The sequence below is a fragment of the Dysidea avara genome, chromosome 9 (assembly GCF_963678975.1).
Source record: "Dysidea avara chromosome 9, odDysAvar1.4, whole genome shotgun sequence".
Lineage (NCBI taxonomy): Eukaryota > Metazoa > Porifera > Demospongiae > Dictyoceratida > Dysideidae > Dysidea > Dysidea avara.
The window spans coordinates 35,889,368-35,909,134 of record NC_089280.1 but is presented as its reverse complement, the minus strand read 5'-3'; the positions used below and the strand labels follow the sequence as shown (position 1 = coordinate 35,909,134).

The 19,767-nt window shown below is 38.2% G+C and overlaps 3 protein-coding genes across 11 annotated transcripts in view; 1 reads left to right on the top strand and 2 right to left on the bottom strand.

Moving 5' to 3' along the window:
* Window positions 1–9,979, bottom strand: part of LOC136266990 (Fanconi anemia group A protein homolog) — a gene marked incomplete in the record, with an annotated part of 52,134 nt that extends 42,155 nt beyond the window's left edge. For 3 of the 8 annotated variants that reach the window (XR_010706437.1, XR_010706436.1, XM_066062044.1), the window contains 13 exon segments: window positions 3,878–3,956; window positions 4,004–4,069; window positions 4,122–4,198; window positions 4,426–4,538; window positions 4,588–4,627; window positions 4,679–4,712; window positions 5,274–5,332; window positions 6,219–6,325; window positions 6,949–7,031; window positions 7,760–7,846; window positions 8,480–8,655; window positions 9,097–9,133; window positions 9,816–9,979. Coding sequence is in view for 6 of the 8 variants with exons in the window: in XM_066062044.1 (XP_065918116.1) it covers window positions 3,878–3,956; window positions 4,004–4,069; window positions 4,122–4,198; window positions 4,426–4,538; window positions 4,588–4,627; window positions 4,679–4,712; window positions 5,274–5,332; window positions 6,219–6,325; window positions 6,949–7,031; window positions 7,760–7,846; window positions 8,480–8,655; window positions 9,097–9,133; window positions 9,816–9,890 (1,033 nt within the window). 8 annotated transcript variants of the gene reach the window in all.
* Window positions 9,968–11,092, bottom strand: LOC136266993 (uncharacterized). Its single transcript, XM_066062052.1, has 2 exons — window positions 10,645–11,092; window positions 9,968–10,589 (listed from the first exon to the last, which is right to left on the bottom strand). Exons 1-2 carry the CDS (start codon window positions 10,991–10,993, stop codon window positions 10,084–10,086), a joined length of 855 nt encoding a protein of 284 aa, XP_065918124.1. The 5' UTR covers window positions 10,994–11,092; the 3' UTR covers window positions 9,968–10,083.
* LOC136266992 (guanine nucleotide exchange factor VAV2-like) overlaps window positions 11,056–19,767 on the top strand; it is a 36,110-nt gene continuing 27,398 nt past the window's right edge. Inside the window, exons 1-8 of one of the 2 annotated variants that reach the window (XM_066062051.1) lie at window positions 11,056–11,201; window positions 11,381–11,628; window positions 12,625–12,741; window positions 14,734–14,792; window positions 14,979–15,116; window positions 17,611–17,713; window positions 17,774–17,893; window positions 18,081–18,149. In XM_066062051.1, the coding sequence (XP_065918123.1) occupies window positions 11,422–11,628; window positions 12,625–12,741; window positions 14,734–14,792; window positions 14,979–15,116; window positions 17,611–17,713; window positions 17,774–17,893; window positions 18,081–18,149 (813 nt within the window). In that variant the 5' untranslated portion in view covers window positions 11,056–11,201; window positions 11,381–11,421. Of the gene's footprint in view, window positions 11,202–11,375; window positions 11,629–12,624; window positions 12,742–14,733; window positions 14,793–14,978; window positions 15,117–17,610; window positions 17,714–17,773; window positions 17,894–18,080; window positions 18,150–19,767 lie in introns of both variants that reach the window. The other variant, XM_066062050.1, reaches the window with a different exon arrangement.

The window sequence follows — 19,767 nt, the reverse complement described above, 5'->3', positions numbered from 1 at the left end:
TTTGATTACGTGAATGATCCACTCCATGGACAATGTAGCTTCTTAGCTCTCCCTATCAGTATTACTGTGCTATGGAGCACACTTTGTCACCTAAAACTATTGGTGATACCCATGGGCTAGTGGATGGATGTATCACATTCCACTCTTCTCTGCAACAGCTTGTCAACTTCTTTATGCCAAAATAGTGGTACAGTGGAACCTCGATCATCTGAACACCGAACTCTCGATTATCCGAACACTGAATCGACTGCTCAATTAATAGTGTTGCACTGATATGAGATTTTGCCGATATTCCAATAACTGATATTGGATAATATTTTCAAACCGATAAACGTAGCCGATCCGATATAGTACAACATGTCTATTTTGTAGTAATTTTTACTAGTGAAGAACCACTTTAGCTCGTTTATAGTGGCAGTATTGCTACAACAACAGCTGACATTGCATTGAAGCAGTATTAACAACATTATAATATAGGAAAATGCAACTCATTACATTTGTAGACATCATTTGGTACACATGAGCATGTGTTTCTGAATTAATTCATATATCTGTATCTGTTACTTTTTACATCTTGGTGCCAATCTAATACCGATATACAAAAAACACAGCAGATATATGGTTTTTCCGATAACCAATCCGATTATCGGTGCAACACTATCAATTAGGGTATTTTGTCAAAAAGTGCATGCTTTATTAGAGTATATAAATGTATGGATGTTCGATCTTACATACTTTCGATTATCCAAACACCCTTCCCCCCAATTAGTTTGGAAAATTGAGGTTCCACTGTATTCATCTTGCTTGCTCACGTATGCCATATTCTGTGGTTGTTGGAATGGTATGCTGCAATCTGTTAGTTCTTCCATTATTTGCTTGTGAGAGAGAACACAAGGACACATCTGAAAATCCAAGCAAAAGTCTGCACAGCTGGTCCTGTTGCCTGTTGTCAAGTGTTTGCCTGTTTGTTCCACCAGGGTCCACAGTAGCTCTTGTATCTCAGTAGACACTGAGGTGGCTGGTTTATCATCTTCATCTGTTTCTCTCATTCCAGTAACACCATCAGGGTCCCGGACTAGTTCTAGCCTTGCCACTATCATGCCCTTGTGCAGTGTAACATTTTCTAATGTTGGGTTAATAATTCTTATTGGTAAACAGTAATGTTATTCATCTTACTAAACTGGATACAACCACGGCATTAGCAACTGTGATCAACACCTTGCCTCCTCAACTAGGTACAGTAGATATTCCGGCTATCTGGGACGAATGCAGCAGATATAACTTCCATTTCACTTGATAGTGGCAGATGCACAATCTGTTGTACAAGGGCCTCAATTGTGACTGGATTTGTGAAAACTGGTCTAATTGCCCATGACAGGAAGTTTTGATTTTTCACAAAAGCACAGCTTTACGAATGCACCATGAAATTTCACTGTCACAGTCAGCTAGAGTAAAGTGGTCTGCTTTAGATAGCTGCTTTTTAAAAGTACAGTGGCGAGCCATACAAGTGGTTTGGGGCCTTGATAGAACCCTGGCCAACCAGGAGATGGCTGTACAGCTCCATGGTATTGGATAAAGATCTGTACTGTAAATTTCCTTTCATTTTAGCCAGTTTGCTACAGTACAGCATCTCAAGCGCACATGGGCAATGAAAAGATGGACAGAGCAAGAAGGGAGGAGCTAATCTTTATTAAAAGGGTGTCAAATTATATATCAGCAGCAAACTGCTATAAAGCTGAAATACTCTAATAGAGCAGTCAACTACTCTAATAGAACATTCATCACTAAAACTCTTCTTATCTATAAGGAACAAAGACCACTGTGTGAGTTGGAATTGAGCCTCTTTGATCTTCACGACATGACCACTGCTATCTCACTATATGTATGTGCAAACTTTCGGGGCATGTAATTTTCATGGATCAACAAATTTCAGGGTTTTCATGGTTTTATTTTTGAGGATCAGTCGTATTTTACTGATGTTATCTATTAGAAAGCTAACCCGATAATTGTTAATTTTCGAGGATGAAAATTTTGTGAAAAGCTGAGCAACCATGAAATCTGCAAAAATTATGTCCCTAAAAAATTGTACGCATATGGTATATCAAACTGTTTACCTGTAAATATGGTCTCAAAACCACCTCACTAAATAACACACAGCATGGCTGTAAATGAGCTGCCCGCTTCATTGAGACCACCCACCCCCACTTGTACTTTGGTTAGTTTTGCACTCCTTTTGTCCTGGCTTTTATTAATATATTTATTTATATGCCAACCTACCGATGCTATACTCTTGAGATTTTCACCCTGAAACAACTAACCATATGAATCCAGCAGGGGTGTATCACTTGGATGGATTATAGCTGGAGTTAATATATCTTTTGTGTTGGACACATTAAGGCATCAGATAGCCTGTTGTGATCTGATGTATGGGAAAGAATCACTTCAGACCAGGCTTTGTTACAATGGAGTAGTTCCTAGTTAGTAGGTGTAGAAGTTAACTCCACTGAAGTATTGGTTGTATCTTCCTGCATTATCAGACTGTAGTAATTTTCTTGTTGCAAGGTCACTACAACTGACAACAATTTCACCATTCCACTCTCTTACTTGTACACTAGTCAGAGTCAGGGCCGGAGCTCACAGTCCAGCTGGTCAGGCATTGGCCGGACCACTTTTCAGCTACTTGAATTTGTACAAGATCAAGATACTCTAATAATTAAAGCAGTCATCAAAATATACTCTAATAGAACAGTCATCGTGATACTCTATAATAGAGCATTCAGTATAGAATATAGCCACTGTTCTGTTCTAATACACTGCTGTCTAAGCCATTACATCTCTGGTAATTAATTTACTCAAAGCTCCAGTGAGTTATCTGCATGGAATTGTATTGGGGCTAATTGATCATGCATATCATGCATTAGCAGTTACAACCTAAATTGTTTCCATATCTCAATGAACTAAACTTTCACTTTGAGAATTTTTTGTATCATGGAAATAAAAAATTAGCTAACTAGATACGAAATGGTACTGTAGCACAAACTGATTACTATTGATCTTAACAAAAGGTTTGCATGTAAAATAGCCTCCAGGTGTCATTTCAGAGCACCTATTTCAAAAATTTCCCGGGGAAGCATGCCCCCAACCCCCCTAGTTTGGCATGTTGTGTGTGCCTAGCACATGCAGTTGAGTATCACATGAAAGCAGATACAGTGTAGATAAATAAAAACTGAGTAGTATACATGAGTATGACCTCCATTGTAGTCCATGCATGGCCGGAACACTCAAAATCTCTGGGCTCCGGCTCTGGTCAGATTTGGAGCCCTACACTACCTGTTGCTCCACCTCAGCCTGTCTTGGTTGTTACATACCAGCACCTTCCTTTACCAGACACGTCAACTACATGTAGCTCAAGGAGTTAACAAGATAGAGTGTTAACAGTGAAACAGAATTATTTTGTGTCTACAATAATGTAGGGGATATTTAGTGCTTCTTTGAATAATATTTGCCTACTATACTGTAGGGAATATTTAGTGTACCTTAACACTAAATCTTTCCTACATATAAGGGGAAGAAATAATATTTGAATATAGTGCTCCATCCCACAAGTATTATAGGGAAGATTTAGCTGTTTGTGGCACTAAATCTTGCCCATATAATGTAGGAAGAAAAGTCCATTTTATCGGGAACCCTGCACACGCACATGTACATACACACACACTCACTCACTACACTACACCACTCACTACACTACACCACACACTTATTACACACACACACTTATTACACACACACACACACACACACACACACACACACACACACACACACACACACACACACACACACACACACACACCCACACACACTATGTACATACCTTTAAGTAGCTCATCAACAATTACAGTTTTCAGGGTGATGACACAAGAGATGAACTCTAGTACATTCTGCCACACCACCTAATGTAGGGGATCAATCCTTCTCTGTATGTATTGTATATACTGACCTTATCTCGGCTGGTGGTGATGGATAATAGATTACCACAATCAGAAACTTCTAACACTTCACACACCTTAGACAGGTAATAGTCAGTAACACACATGGACACATCATATACTACTCACTTCAGTATAAAAGCCAACAACATTGTTAGGTAGTCTAGCAAATCTCCACAATTCTTGTAAAGAGAATGCCTCCAATACTGAACAGAAAGAAACAACAGCACAGTAAGTCTTGTAAAAGTGTGTGTGTGCGTTCGTGCTTGCGTGTGTGCGTGTAGCATGTGTCTGTCTCAAAGGTAAGTTACATATCATAATGTAGGTAGTATTAAGTAGCCACCCTCGAACCACTCACTCAAACTACTACTGTAATAATCAACAGCTTTCCAACTATTCAATGTTTATGGTAGCCATTACACAAATCACTCACAAGTCATTTCTTGTCCAGAACAGAATAGGTTCCTCATTACTTGCATTATTAGCTGCCTCAAGTGCTGTGGGTGTGTCAGGTGGGAGTGCCTCAGGGCTGATATTACACTGTACCTACAACACCATATACTATAACACAATAGATAGGGCCTGGAGGGCATACATGTTACAATTGCCTTCATCATTCCTTGTGTCATGTGATCCTGTGTGTGACATGGTGTCATTGTTATACCAAATTATTAGAATACACTTACTCATTATTAGTAAATGAAGACAATCCATACTAGCCTAACATGTACAAGATAATGAGTGTTACACAACTATCACATCACAAACAGGTACATTACTGAATCAGTGTAATATGGACACTTTATAGTGTCCTGATAACAAGGTGTCCATGACAAAACAGGTTCCAATACACTTACATACATATTAATAGTCTCACAAACCAACCAATTTTTTATAGCAGGTGGTAAAAAGTGTGTGCAAACTTTATTTATTAATAAACTAACAACACATGAAGGTTACCACCAGACATTTCCACACCATGTGATCAGTTTGCTTGTAAGACTATATACATATGTACATTAGTAGATATCATTTAATCCTACCAGATTCACAGAATTCTACAGCTTTACAGTCACCCTCAATGGGTAACTACTGAGAATACTCTAATAGAACAGTCACCAATTGTCACAAGGGAACAATCACAGGAACTTGTGTCATGTTTAATGGATAAAAGCTGAGAAAAATACAGCATGATTGGAACGTTAGCTGTCTAATTTCCATTTAATACAACTGTTTAGGTGGTTTCCCCAGTTACACACAGACAGACAGACAATACTACACCTGAGTATATTGTCCATCCTCCTGATGATAAGTCAGACCCAACAAGACAACAGAAATACCTACCATATTTGGTGATAGTAACATTGTGGCAGCATAGATAATGTATGTTACATGGATTGGAAACGCCCGTATTATTTACATAGTGACGTCATGGGCTATCCTTGTTTCGCTGCGCGTAAACTTTGTGGCCTCGACAGGAGGAAGATTTCGCTGTACCTGTAACCAGCAAATTAGTGTTTGTTGTTTACAGCTGGGTTAGTTACCACCTACACTAATTGGAGACTGGACTGGGTAGGGACGCTGGAGAGCAGTAAACAATAGCGTAAGAAAATTCAGGTTCAAAGGTGAAATATGGGGTTTCAAAACGGTTGTGCAAATTTCCTGAAGAAACAGAAAGTGTAGCATTGTTTCTTTGCTGCTGTTTACACCACTTGTAGCAGGCAGAGTGTAATGGGCTAGCTAGATATTCACTGCTTCGCTGTATATTTCCACTACTTCGATAAAACTTCAGAAAACAGGCACTACTTTGTGCTATTGTTTAGCTCAAGCTGAGCAGTACTGTAGCTTAAAATTTATTTCAATGTATCACACATTTCTTTGGTTGTGTAAATGCGGTGACGAGAAGTTGGCAAATAGTACTGCTGTTGAATTATTAGCTGGTGCGTACCTGCCATTGTCACCTGTCGCAAACAATATTTCTCCCAGTACCCACAGACACGCTGTGTTCTTGTTCAGTACACAACGCAACACAATAAACAATGTAAAAGGAATGTCCACGCCTACGAACCGGCCTTCAAACAAGCCAGAGAAAGCCAAACAGCCACTCAACAAGTTTCCCAATGTATTGGCGCACCGTAACTAGGATAGGAAAATAATTTAACTGGCGTTTCCAATCCAGTAGGAACGCATACATTATCTATGGTGGCAGTCACACACACTACACACCTTGTACAATCTCCTTCTGTTTGTTAGTACAATGAGCAGGACAATCAGTTGTTACAACTTCTAAACTGTCAACCAACCAACTCCAAAAGCTATCAGCCACTTCAGAACTACAGAAATGATATAGTCTGGTTATCAGTACATGATAAGCACATATTGCTTGCTTAGTATACATGACATAATTTGTGTTAGACACCAGTCGTGTGACTAACAGATACTAGCTGACATCAGTAATAGCCATAGCTACAACACAAACAATATCTGGTATCTGAGCTGCTTGAAAAACATGACAGAAAAGATAATGCTATCCCAGCAGAACCTGCTTGTGGTCATTTATAAGCACATGTGCCTAATAACCAGAGTCTATAGTAACAACTTGTGTACATGTCTAGCAATGGTAACGACAGACTTAGGACCAGTTATCATTAGTGTATTACTGTTATATAACAGAGCTTGTCGTTTTCAGTTGGTCAAATAATTTAAAAAGAACAAAATTGCAATATGTTCTTATTGGGAGTTAACCCACTCTTGTTCTTACTAATGTGTCTTCAAGTTGGAGAGTTATCTCAGTAGTAAAATATGGTGGTCATAAGATGTAGCCTAATTAAGTACTTTAATCTTTAAATGTAACAAACTGAGAATGTGTTTGTTGTACACATTTATAATAGTGATCAAAAAATTTACTCAAGAATATCCATTGTAACAATTACATACTGATAATTAGAAACTTCACCTGGTATACGACAGGTCATCAAACATGATCAGACGAGCACTGAACAACATCCAAAATGCTTCAAGTGGTATTAACGAAACACCCTGACATGTTAACAAAATAACACAAGTGTTATGTAAAATGGAAAATTGATCATCTGAGCTTAAATGAGAGAATTAAGTGTATTTCACATTAGTAACATCAAACAATATTCTGTTCAATTACTCTAATAGAACATACAGAATAAACCACCATCAACCAGTGTCAGATTAGTAATGACAAAGGTGATTATCAAGATGATGTAGTGTGTGAGATTATAGAAGTGGTCTGAATTAGAGAAGTGGTCTGATTATAGAGGTTTAATACAAAACAAACATGATGGAAAATGGAAAATATACTCTAATAGAACAATCATTTTAATGCTCTACTGTTACATGTTATCAGTTTACTTAGTCTTGTCCCCAGCCACCCACACACTCGGTCACACAAAGATAATCTGGTGACATTAGTCCAACTTCTTCAACTTAAAACAACAATCAACAGTGAAGACCTATATACAACTACTAAACTAGTTTTTCAGGTATTTAATGCTCACCTCCTGGGCTAAATTATAAAAGGCTATCAAGTGCTAATCATCATTTATTAGTCACACCAGTGAGTTTTATAAAGTAACACTCCTTTGAGCAGCTGGAAAGTTTATTATTTCAATGTAACCATTAATGAACACAAATTAAGAAACACGTTTATAACAATATTCCACTAGGGCCTAGAAAGTGGACCAGTCACCAGACAACCTTCGCACATGGGCGACTGGGGATGAGACTACACTCACTTTGAACACTCCACACACAAAATGACGTCGATCAAAATATCTCTCCTCCACCAAACAATTAATCATATTACACAATGATGACCAGTCCTACACAAACAATAATAATTACTGAAGGGTTAACACTACTAATTGATGAGGGGAAAACTGGACTATCAACTACATCTCAACTTTACTTTTTTCTTTGGAGGAGGAGTTCATAACTCTTGACTTTGTGATTGTGTAACCAAACATGACATAGTGATATTTCTAAATAAATCTTTTGTAATATTCACAAGAAGTACTGATAACAAGAAAAGCCATGAATTGTGTTGAGGTGTAGCTACATTAGAATACTTGATACAGTCTATTTCAAGTTGGATGACTAGGGAAATAAAGTGTTAAAAGTCATGTGCTTGAAAGTAGCCAATGAGATCAGTAGACTTCAGTTTAAACTAGCACCGTCTGCCTAACATGAAATTTCATTGGTTATACTTTACAGACTGTAGTGTTGGGGTTGAACTATGAGATCATGTGATGGGTGATACTCCTCTAGTTGCATTTCCTTACTTGAAAATATTTCCTAATATACTAGCAGATCACATACAAATAGCCAATAGAATACTCTACAAGAATTTGAATAGCACAAGTTCACTTGGTTCATTTTCATTTAAATCATTTGACTGCCGACATGCAACCCCCTGTATGCCACAACATGCTTTGCCATAAAAGGCAAGACTGTACCTCTAATTTTTGTTCAGCAATGAAGTGTCTTGCAGACTTGCCCCCCTCTACTCCAGAATGTTCTGATAACAACTTCAATTGCTCCAGGGCATAACACGATGCCACCAATGAAATTGGTTGAGATGTGACGTCACTCCAGTGTTGTAAGGTATCCTTGGTAACAGCACCAGCTGTAACTGCATGTGTATAAACAAAAATGAAGGAAAATACAAGAACACTATGCAAGTAACACTATAATCAACACTTTCAAGTTATTTATTATGTCTAGCAACATACGTACAACATTTATACAGTACTGTACTATCATAGAGACTCATAAACTATTCCAAACACTGACCCAGTGACCCATACTACCTGAATTGCTTATGCAACTGTAGTCAGATGGTGATTACATATCAAATGTAGTTCCCTAGCAACAAATATCATAGTGTATCTAGTGGCATCGCTGCATCGTATCAGGGATAAATATTATTAGAGCCTGCAAAATAGATTGTCTAATCCCTGATAGATGAGACACTAAACCTATTGGTATAATTTGGTAATAGTCCTGGAGATGACAGACTGGTGAAAGCTCTGGTATACATGAAATGTTGGATTGTGTCAATGACTGTACTCACCATTTGGACCAGTAGCCTCGTGTGAATACTTAGAGATCTACAAATAAAAAGAAATACACACAACAACATAGCAACACTATAAATACATTTTCTAGCATTGAACAATTGATTATCCCCTCTCATGCAAACGTGATGCTTCCCATTTTGTAAAAACTTTAGTCTACCTGTGTGGTAGTGGTCACTGTCAGAGACCACAAATGTACATTTTACATAGTCTCACCTTTGTTATTGTTAGGTACACTAATGTGTGATTGTGAGGGGCTCACATATAGTAGTATGGACGATGATGGAGCCCCACTCTGTATTGAGTACATGTATCACTCTCCTGGTTGTCAAAGAGATTACAGTAGTCAGATAGGAAGAAAAACTAACACTCTTAGTAAAGTGTGCACTTGCCAGAGAATTACATAACAATATTCCAGATGACAAATAATGTAATACACATTTACAAACTATCAAAACACTCTGAACTCTTATTAGTTTCTTAATACTTATTTTCATGGTGTCTTTTGTTGTTGAATGTCCTTTATTGTTTATTTAAACAACAAAAATCAAAACGCTCTAATACAACGTTCAAGTCAACTTGGCACCAAAATTGACGCTACTGTGTGGCATTTGACACGACACACGCCAGCTAACGGATAATTTAGTATCGAGAACCGGTGTCACCCCTATAAATACTGCACATTTCGCTACACGTGCGGACATTTAAACTGTACCTCGTTGAGCAACGTTTTTAGCTTCAACTGACTGTTGACCAACTGTAGAGCTGCTTGTCTGATAACTTCCATCATCACCAACCACTCATGTTATTCTTGTAACGATATACGAACTTCGTCCTTGCCTTCACACGTTACCGCCTAACTTCACGTTGTGCATTAATAAGAATAAATCGCATTAATTAGAAAACAATTTACAGGAGTATGACATGTATTAAATCATAGATAGCATATTCTACGTAGAATATACTGTCTATGAATTAGTGTATTAATAAGTGCTTGAGCCTTTAGGAACCATCTCTGATTGTTTGACTGTATTTTGTTCAGGAATTGGTGTGCCGTTTTGATACATTGAACTTCTCATTAACGAGTTCTCTGTCAAACGATTTAGTTTATCCCTTAGCTGAGTATTCTCTTGTTTTAACTGATCATTCTCAAATGTTAACTGGCTAACTTGATCTCTCAATTGTCTATTACTGTTCTTCAGAGCCTCGCATTCATCAGATGTGTCAAACGTTTCTTGAGCATGTGTTGGTCCTGGTACAGTACTGTAACTTGCCATTATTTGTGCATTAATGTCAACTTCAGGAAGCAGCGGGGGTAGGGGGCCGGTTGATCTACTTCCAGCCACAACTGGTTCCCTATCATATATCAGACATTCTGGAGGTGGTGGGGGTGGTAAGGGGCCATCATCTTCTTGTAAGGGAGTGGCCTCCTCATTAACACTGTCATAAGATTCAGTAATTACACTTGGTACAGAAGATATTAATTCATCTGTGACATGACAAAGAAAGGAATAGTATAATTCCAGTACAAAAAGCATTTTTACCTGTCTTTTTCAATGACTGAGGTAAGGAGTTATCTCTCTCACGAGCCAACGCTTCCTGTAACCTCCTTGCTATGTGGCTTTGAACCCGTTCTTCAAGTAGCGCCTGAACAAATTCATCAAAGGCGGACGCCCCCTCGCGTTCTCTCAGTAAATCAATAAACAACTCAGCTTTTTCCTTGCTAGTTACTTTGGCCCTGATTCGCTCCTTGTCACTTTTGTCTAAAACATCATTTGCTATCATATACGGGATGTAACGAGAGGGATCACCCAAATTCTGTATTAAATAAGGCAATTGGGATTTAAGCACCTTCCTTTTACGTTCACTGTCATCCTCTTCTCTTACACTCATCTCAAATTAGCGAGAAATTCTCGCCCGAATTATCGGGAGCTTGATAATAAGTAGTTGAACGATTCACGTGATGCACACTTGAAGTAGGTCACGTGATATGCAGTCCCAACGTGACAAGAACACAGGAAAACATGGCGACTTGCTCCTTGTAATGGCTACAGTAGAGTGGCCGTGGACGCTCAGTAGATGTAGACATTGACGTATTCGGGTACGTTCAACACTCGTGTCGTTACAGCTATTTGCTTGTTTGAGAAAATTACGCGGTCCAAGTGAACAACGCGGATTTTGTCTTTTATCGCTTTGTGTGTGTGTAGTGGCGTGCATTAGCAATTATTAAGACACCGTTTCAGTTGTTAATCATTTATAGCCTTCTCTGTTCTAGTGTAGCAAGATTTATTGTTAATACGAACTCGTAACAGCAGCAGAATATGGCGAATAACAGTGCTGAGTGGAGACAGGCTAGACAATGGCTGATAAGCTCTGGCGTTATTCCAGTTGTTCATCCAGTCACCAAACCAGATGTTGACTTAGTAGACTTTGCTCGTTCATTGAGAGATGGTGTGTTTTTGTGCAACCTACTACTGAAATTGAAACCTGGCTGCATTGACAATTACAATCCTCGACCTATTGCACAGGTACTCTAGTGTATATGTTTCAGTATGATCCTTGTCTTGCTGTTGTCCCAGTCCTAGGAACAACATACTAGACCAAACCCATTTAGTGTATGTGTTATGCATAAGGATTCAGTCCTGTATAAATGTGTTTGAACATTAACTGACTGTTATAATGCTTTAATGTTACATATTACAATTATGTTACATTTGATATAGTATTTAGTTATTTTGATGAAGCAATTGTGTGACGCAATGTACACTTGTCATTTAAAGTCCGTACAATGGCTTAGAACTCCTGGGCATGGTAACTAATTACCTTTATGAGGTGTACCTCAGGATACTGAAATAAGGAAGAAGCATTATAAACGTCAGCGTATATCACGTAGCAATTTATCACTACACTAGTTCACATCAGACATGTAAAATATATAAGCTTCATTCAGATTTTAGAAATCCTAATCTGTTGTTATAGTGTGTTAGATTCTTTAGCCTGCAGAACCTAAATAACACTGGGTTGGTTCCCTGAGTAGGTTCTGAGATGTGGAAAAATAGGGTTGAGAATGATCCAAGGACCTGGGAAGCTGGAAAGACCAGAGGTGGTCTGGTACACATGTGGTTATATGGGATCTTTTGCATTCCCAAACTACTTCCCAGTGTATATTAGACATGTTGTTAATTGGATCATTGTTAAAACTCTGGTTAACCCTACCAGAGTTGTTTTATAATTTGTCAAATTAAATTGTGATATTACATTGTATATAATGTGATCTAATCAAAAGCCACATCTGGGGTAATCCAAAAAATATTATTTTCAGTTGTGGAATGTTTCATTTTCAGCAGTGAGTTTTGATGTGTGCTGTGTGTTGAACAGTTCAGAATTCCCCCAATGTCATCTAGAATGATTCATGCCTCAAAGCTACTGAAGTTTAGTCTATCACATATTTGAAATGTTATTGCAGGGAAAGAATTTACAGTGTTGGCTAGTTGAATTACATTGTGTGTGGTCATTTCCTATAGCACACCTTCTTGAAGAATATATCATCCTTCTTGGTCGCTTGTAAGACACACTTTAACATCACCACACGGCAGCTGTTTGAAGACTCTGACCTTTATGAAGTGACCAACTTTGGAAAGGTACTAGGTGTTGTGTGTGTGTGTGTGTGTGTGTGTGTGTGTGTGTGTGTGTGTGTGTGTGTACTTGTAGTATTACCTCACTTATCAGCCACCTTGCTAATAAGACCACCTTATTATAGTGGCCATGCAAGGAGGTCCCAAATATAGGAACATGTGAGATGTATTCACATTAATAGGACTACATTAATTTTATTGATTACCATTTTTGATCCCATGTACTGATAGCTATGTAGTCTGTACATTCTGAGTCCCTGTATTGTACAGTGTCATGATACTTACTGCACACACACACACACACACGCACGCACACACACACACACAGAGTACATATTATAAATAACCATGTCACATTAAAACATGACCAAGGTGACAAATATAAACTAGCTGACTATGCAAATTATGTTATGTTACCCTAATGATAACCTAAATTGCTACTGCTGCACAACTAGCAGTGCTCAGCAATAATATGATTAGCTAATAGAGTTAAAGGACCTCAACAATCACAATTATAGGAATATCATCTCTTGAAGGTGGTCTTAACTTATGAGGTTAAATAGGCCAGTGATTTGGAGTTATTTCTGACCAACTATTTGACATGGGGGAGCAATTAGCCCCCCTGTAAATAATCCCCCCTTATCTCAATGAATATTTACAATTATTATGGGAAGATTAGCCTGTTATGTATAAAGTGGGTGGGTATTAGTTTTCCCTTAGTTGAGACATAATTTCTAAACTGTTTAATAGTGTTGTATACACAAGCACACTATATTTGTACAATACAAGTCATTTATCATAGCAGCTCATATGTCACATCAACAAAAGTGTATGTAGTATGGATGTCTTGTTAGGAATAACATTAGAAATTGCATCAGAATATTTGGGAACTTGTTAAAATTACTTACACGTACCTTATACGTACAAGTTTTCGAGGGGATGATTTTCACAGTTGCTTACTGTCTGCAAATTTTTCATTCTCAAGAACATTAACATTTCTCAAGACTAGCCCTATGCTAGCCTGGGTGAAAAATGAGTAATCCACAAAAAAAAATATCCACAAAAATAAAACCGTGAAAATCCTGAAATTCATCATCAGTCTGCAAAAATTGCATACCTTGAAAATTTTCACATATATGTGACTGGATCTGCAATAAATCAACACAGTAGCACAAGTCTAAATTTACAGTATAAAGCATTGAATACAATGGGTAGAGTGTTTGTGTATTATGGAAAAAATACAGTAAATTTTATAGAGGCTTCTTTCTTAGTGAAGGAAGGGACTAACAATAAAAACCTGGATATCATCTTATTCGCCCGCTCAAGAGGAGTTGGAAAATCTTTGTTTTGTTGCAGTAGACCCAAGGATATGCAAGTTTGAGCATTTGTTTACGTCATGTCGAAGCAATTGTATGCGAGCGATTTTTCTTCACGAATTTTGCCTTTGTATGCTTTGAAGAAGGCAATAAAAGGACAAATTTACCCAATAAATGATTCCCTATCTGTGGCAAACACGATGGTGAAAATTTCAGCCCAGTACGTCAATCCGTTTGTAAGTTACAATCATTTTAGTAAGCGCATGCAATTTATTTTCCCTATATTTGCTGTACAAATCAATTTTTCTGTTGTTGCTACTTTGTAGGGCTGTAACTCCGAAAGTTATTGGCATATGAGGCTGAAATTTTGCCAGAGGGTACAATTAGCTAAGTAGATTATAATTTTTTAATAAACAGGAATTCAAAAAATGCACAATTGTGTTGGGTTTTTTGCAGATCTGGTCACTTAATGGTATTGTTATCTGTTTTTATTCAAAGAAGTAAAATTGGTGTCAACATCAGAAAACTATTTTGGAAATGTTCCCTCCAAATTTCACTTCTCGCCATGTCTCATAGTACATAAGTAGATTGTACCCACTAGAATTCTAAAACCATTGGCTGACCCTTTGAAATATACAGTTACTGTGATAGCCAAGTGTTTATTGTGTACATGTTGTTATAGGTTGTGTCTTTGCTGTCTGTGTTATCTCGTACTCCGGAATCTACCAGGCTAGGATGGGAGTGAGTTGATCATGTTGTTGTGTAGTGTATATGTGTGCTTCGTGTACTAATGCAAATGGAAAGTTCCCACTACGCGCACACACACACACACTACACACACACACACTATGTGAAGTAATAGAACTCCTCGCCATACTTGTGGATGGTGATGATCACTATACCATAACAAATCCACTACCTGTACAGGTCATTCCCTAAGGACATCCATCACGATTACTATCAGGATTTGGACCTTATAACTGGAGGAATTGAACCAGGAGCAGAAGTCCCTGCTGCTAACAATGATTCTGAAAGTATTTATGCTAACTTAAATGAATTAGCATTGTAAGTATACAATTGTTTGTGTAGAAATGTTGTTGTGTTATTTTGTGGACATCATGGTTCCACTTGTGTTAGTGTACACACATTTATACCCCTGAAATCAGGACACCTCGCTAATAAAGATACCTTGATAATCAGGACACTTGTCCACCGTCTCATTTGTATTAGTATGTACAAGTTGAGCTGAATCCTGAAAAACGACTAAAAATTAAAAGTGGATTTTTTCTCAACAGAGTTAACATTTCAGTCAACTAGATGATTATTGGTAACAGCAAAGGTGTCAACAACAGCCATGTACAGTTTGGCTCCATTACAAGTTCGGGAAGGGGCTATAACGGACACTGTATTTATATGGCTTCCCCATAGGAAATGTATTATGAAAATTTTGATTGGCTGTAAGTATTATGTCAGACATTTGAACAAAAAGATTTTGAAATATTTTTAGTGGGTCAAGCAGTACTACAAATGAGCCAAATTTCAAGATCGTGTGTAGTTGCATCCATGAGTTATTGAATGTTTTTGAGGATTCAGCTCAACGTGAACATACTATAGTGCTAGATTTTTCTTATGTCATACGTCATGACAATATATATCACAATAATACAGTATACCCATAACAGTTGATGGCTTACAAGTTACAATACTTAGTCTTAAGGTTGACTCTGCGATACCTTTGTCATCTTTATCAGGAGCTCATCGAGTCCGTAGGACGAGGGAGCATGTAACTCCGCATACTCACAACGTAAACAGCAAAATTCAAACATGGCGGACATATCTTAACATAGTATATTCCTTATATAGTAAAAGTTGTATCGTAGGGTAAAGAATTACGTAATAATCATGCCACAAATATGCAGCGCCTGGATTAATTCGTGAAAGAGATGGCAAGGAAGGAAACGTCGAGGAAAGGGCTTAACTAACGGAGTGAAATAGTGACAAGATGTTTTGGAGACTGTTAGGAAACATTCTTGCTTACCGTGTAATGTAAGTGGGCCGGCTATCAGTCCATGGCGGCAGCACAGAGTATCTGCAGTAAATACTGAAGGAATCGAGTTTCATCGCTCACTGCTGGAGCAAGAAGACTACAGTATTGTGCCAGTAGTAATGGATTTAGCGAGCATGCGCGGTATGTGTTTATCCTTATACGGTTACTGTTTAAATTACTATTAATAAATTGCGACGCCATGTTTGAATTTCGCCGTTTACGGAGTTACATGCTCCCTCGTCCTACGGACTCGATGAGCTCCTGTCTTTATCTATTACAAGGTGTAATTGCATTGGCTCTTTGAACTACTGTTCTTACTGCCCACTGCATTGCATTGACCATTGTATATCTGTGTATTTACCTAGCACCTATCAAAATGATAGAAAGGATACTAGATTCGGTGTACATGTTACCAGAATATCTAATGGTATAACTACGCTCTCAATGAGGGTGCAGTGCAAGGCTTGGCAAACTTACATAGTACTGGGTAGGTCATGGGAGTTCTATCATGATAATAATTTCCAGCTATCATATCACGATACAAATAAATATATCACAAACAAAATGTATTCATTATATTGCCCAGCACTAGTATACACATTTAGTTTTAGATCCCTGAAATCAGGACACCTCACTAATAAGGATGCTTTAGTTACAGTCCTGGAGATATCCGGTACTTGATTTATTCCATTTGGAGCACACCTAGTAATGATTACACAAGTAGCAGCTACAGCCACATATTAACTTATTTCAGTTCTTATTAAGCCATTATAATATTGTATTATAGCATTAGAGTTGTATGTCACCTGGATCATATGACCAGTGTTAATTTATCATGTGCTTCACTGCATAATTGTGTGTATATTGGATTGGCGTGTATACTCCTCTCTGTGTAGTGCGCGCATGCATACATGCATGCGTGCGTACAATGTGTGTGAGTCTGTCCATACACATATGTGCATGCATGTGTGTAGCGTGCGTGCATGTGTACACATGTATGTGAACTGGGAAGTACCATATTTGACCGGTTAATAGCCACAGCTTGCACAATAGCCTCCCCCGGTTAGTAGCCATGCCCAGCCTAGAATTATTGTTATAGAAGCCTCCATCAGATAAGAACCATGGCTCATATCTGAATATGTTGATGTACCAGGCAAGTTCCTTCCCGTACGTTTGCGAGTCCATTTTCCAGTCCATTCCTGTTGTAGTCATGTCCCCACCTTCACATAGTAGTAGCTGTATGGTTTTCCTTGTTGAAATATGGTAATGGGTACCAGGTGTTAATATATGTCAACTGTCCACCTCTTACACAGTGTAGGTGAATCAGGTGGGACTTCAGGGATCCATACCTTTATCTGCCATTAGTACTTGAGTAGTGCACAGGTGGTCCATGTTTTACTGGTTATAATAATTGTGATTGTTTATATAGCAGGCTTGACTTTTTTCTTTTTGTGGCTGCACCTAATCAATATTGATACTGGCTACTAGTGTATTGTATAACTTGTTCCACAGACAAAGAGACGTTGATGTTACAATATATGACCATACACCAACAGCCGAGGAAGATCCCTATGCTGACTCGGGTATTTATGAGGCCGTTGTCCATAAACTTAAGGTATTTTATAATTGTCTCTACATCTGTCTGTCCATTTTCATATATTCACCCTGTATATAGCCTTCCACACAGCAACAGCCAAAGTCAACAGCAGATGTAGAAGAAAAGAAAAAATTTATTCTCCACGAGTTATATGAAACTGAGAACAATTATGTCACCGTGTTGAAATTGATAGGAAATGTGAGTGTACTCTGGAATGTAGCGTGGAATGTGTAAAGCATAGTATGGAATCTGTGGATTGTGCCATTGTGGTATGGAGATGTGGAATAGATGCAGTATTGGAATTTGTGGAGTATAATGTTTGAATGTGCAGGATGTTATATTATGGAATCTTGAGAAGCATTCTGTTTTTGTTTACTTGATGTAGAGTTTTTATAATGCAATGAAGAACCAGTGTAGCAATGAAGACATTAGCTTACTGTTTGCAATACCCCAGGTGAGTGAAACTATTAGATACACATTGTATGTACAAATGTGTGGTGAAAACATCTGCATACAATGGACACTTGAAATTATTAGGTGGAACCTGTTAACAAGGACATTCAAAATGAGGACACCTACATAATCCAGACACTTAATTAAGGTCCTAAACTATCCCTTAGTACATAAACTGACCTGGAAAGTGATAATCAGGAGGCCATCCCATAACTACACCATGTACTGACCACTTGTGGTGATATTGTGTCACATCTTAAATTTTTCACATGATTTTTTGATGAGAGAGCACATGTCGTGCTGTGTGTATTCTCACTTCAGTCATGAGATCTTAACAAACCATATTCATGATCTGTTCATTGAAAGAAAAAATGATCAATCTGCATTTATTAGTAAATTGCCAGAAAATTTGGATGTGAATGACTATTGTAAATCCTGTACAAAAGTATGGGTATCAATTTTCTATCAAATGTGGTTCGGGCTATAACTCACCACTACCCCTACAAGCAGGACTCTTTACTCTGCTCTACAGGTAGAGGAATCCATCACTCTGCTCTACAGGTAGAGGAATCCATCACTCTGCTCTACAGGTAGAGGAATCCATCACTCTGCTCTACAGGTAGAGGAATCCATCACTCTGCTCTACAGGTAGAGGAATCCATCACTCTGCTCTACAGGTAGAGGAATCCATCACTCTGCTCTACAGGTAGAGGAATCCATCACTCTGCTCTACAGGTAGAGGAATCCATCACTCTGCTCTACAGGTAGAGGAATCCATCACTCTGCTCTACAGGTAGAGGAATCCATCACTCTGCTCTACAGGTAGAGGAATCCATCACTCTGCTCTACAGGTAGAGGAATCCATCACTCTGGATGAAGTACTTGTAACTGGTCTATTTCCTGGGACTCACTGTGATTCACGAAATACATCACATTCGATCACAGTCATGAAATGTTTTTCAGTGGTGCATATGATCTGTTACTCTCTTGATTAATTGGGGGTGATGCTTGTAGCTCATTTTGTATTATATAGTTGTAATGTTTACACCTTGGTACCCCTGATTATCAAGGTGTCAGTGTATGGGATACTTTGGGATCTTAACTAAGTCATGTTTAACATGTTGTAATATCACATTATCAATGTGTTATCAGGTTATCAACACTTTGGTATTACAGTAATTACTACAACATGTTCCATCAATAGCATACCATGTCATACTATATCACCCAATATGGTAGTACTGCTCCTAATATGTCTGTACATTTGTGTTACTTCATTGTACACTTCAGATAGTTTAGTTGGGATTAGTTTCAACGTCACTTCCAATCAAGGCCGTATGTCATCTATCAAGTTCTGCTGCCAACTAGCTGTCCGTGATCAAGAAAGGCTGTAAAAGGCTACTGGTATATAGTGTGGCTTGTAACCGAGAAAATAGATCCTATATTTAAATGCAAGCACATCCTGAATAGGCTCCGAGCTTCTATTCAAGTCCTAATATGTATAATCTTGCTCTAGATCTGGGGAGTAAATACGTACTTTGAATTTGCCGCTGTGAACAATCATTGAAAGCTTTCAAGATCTACCTGTTGGTCCTAGTCTATGGTCTTGATCACCTGAC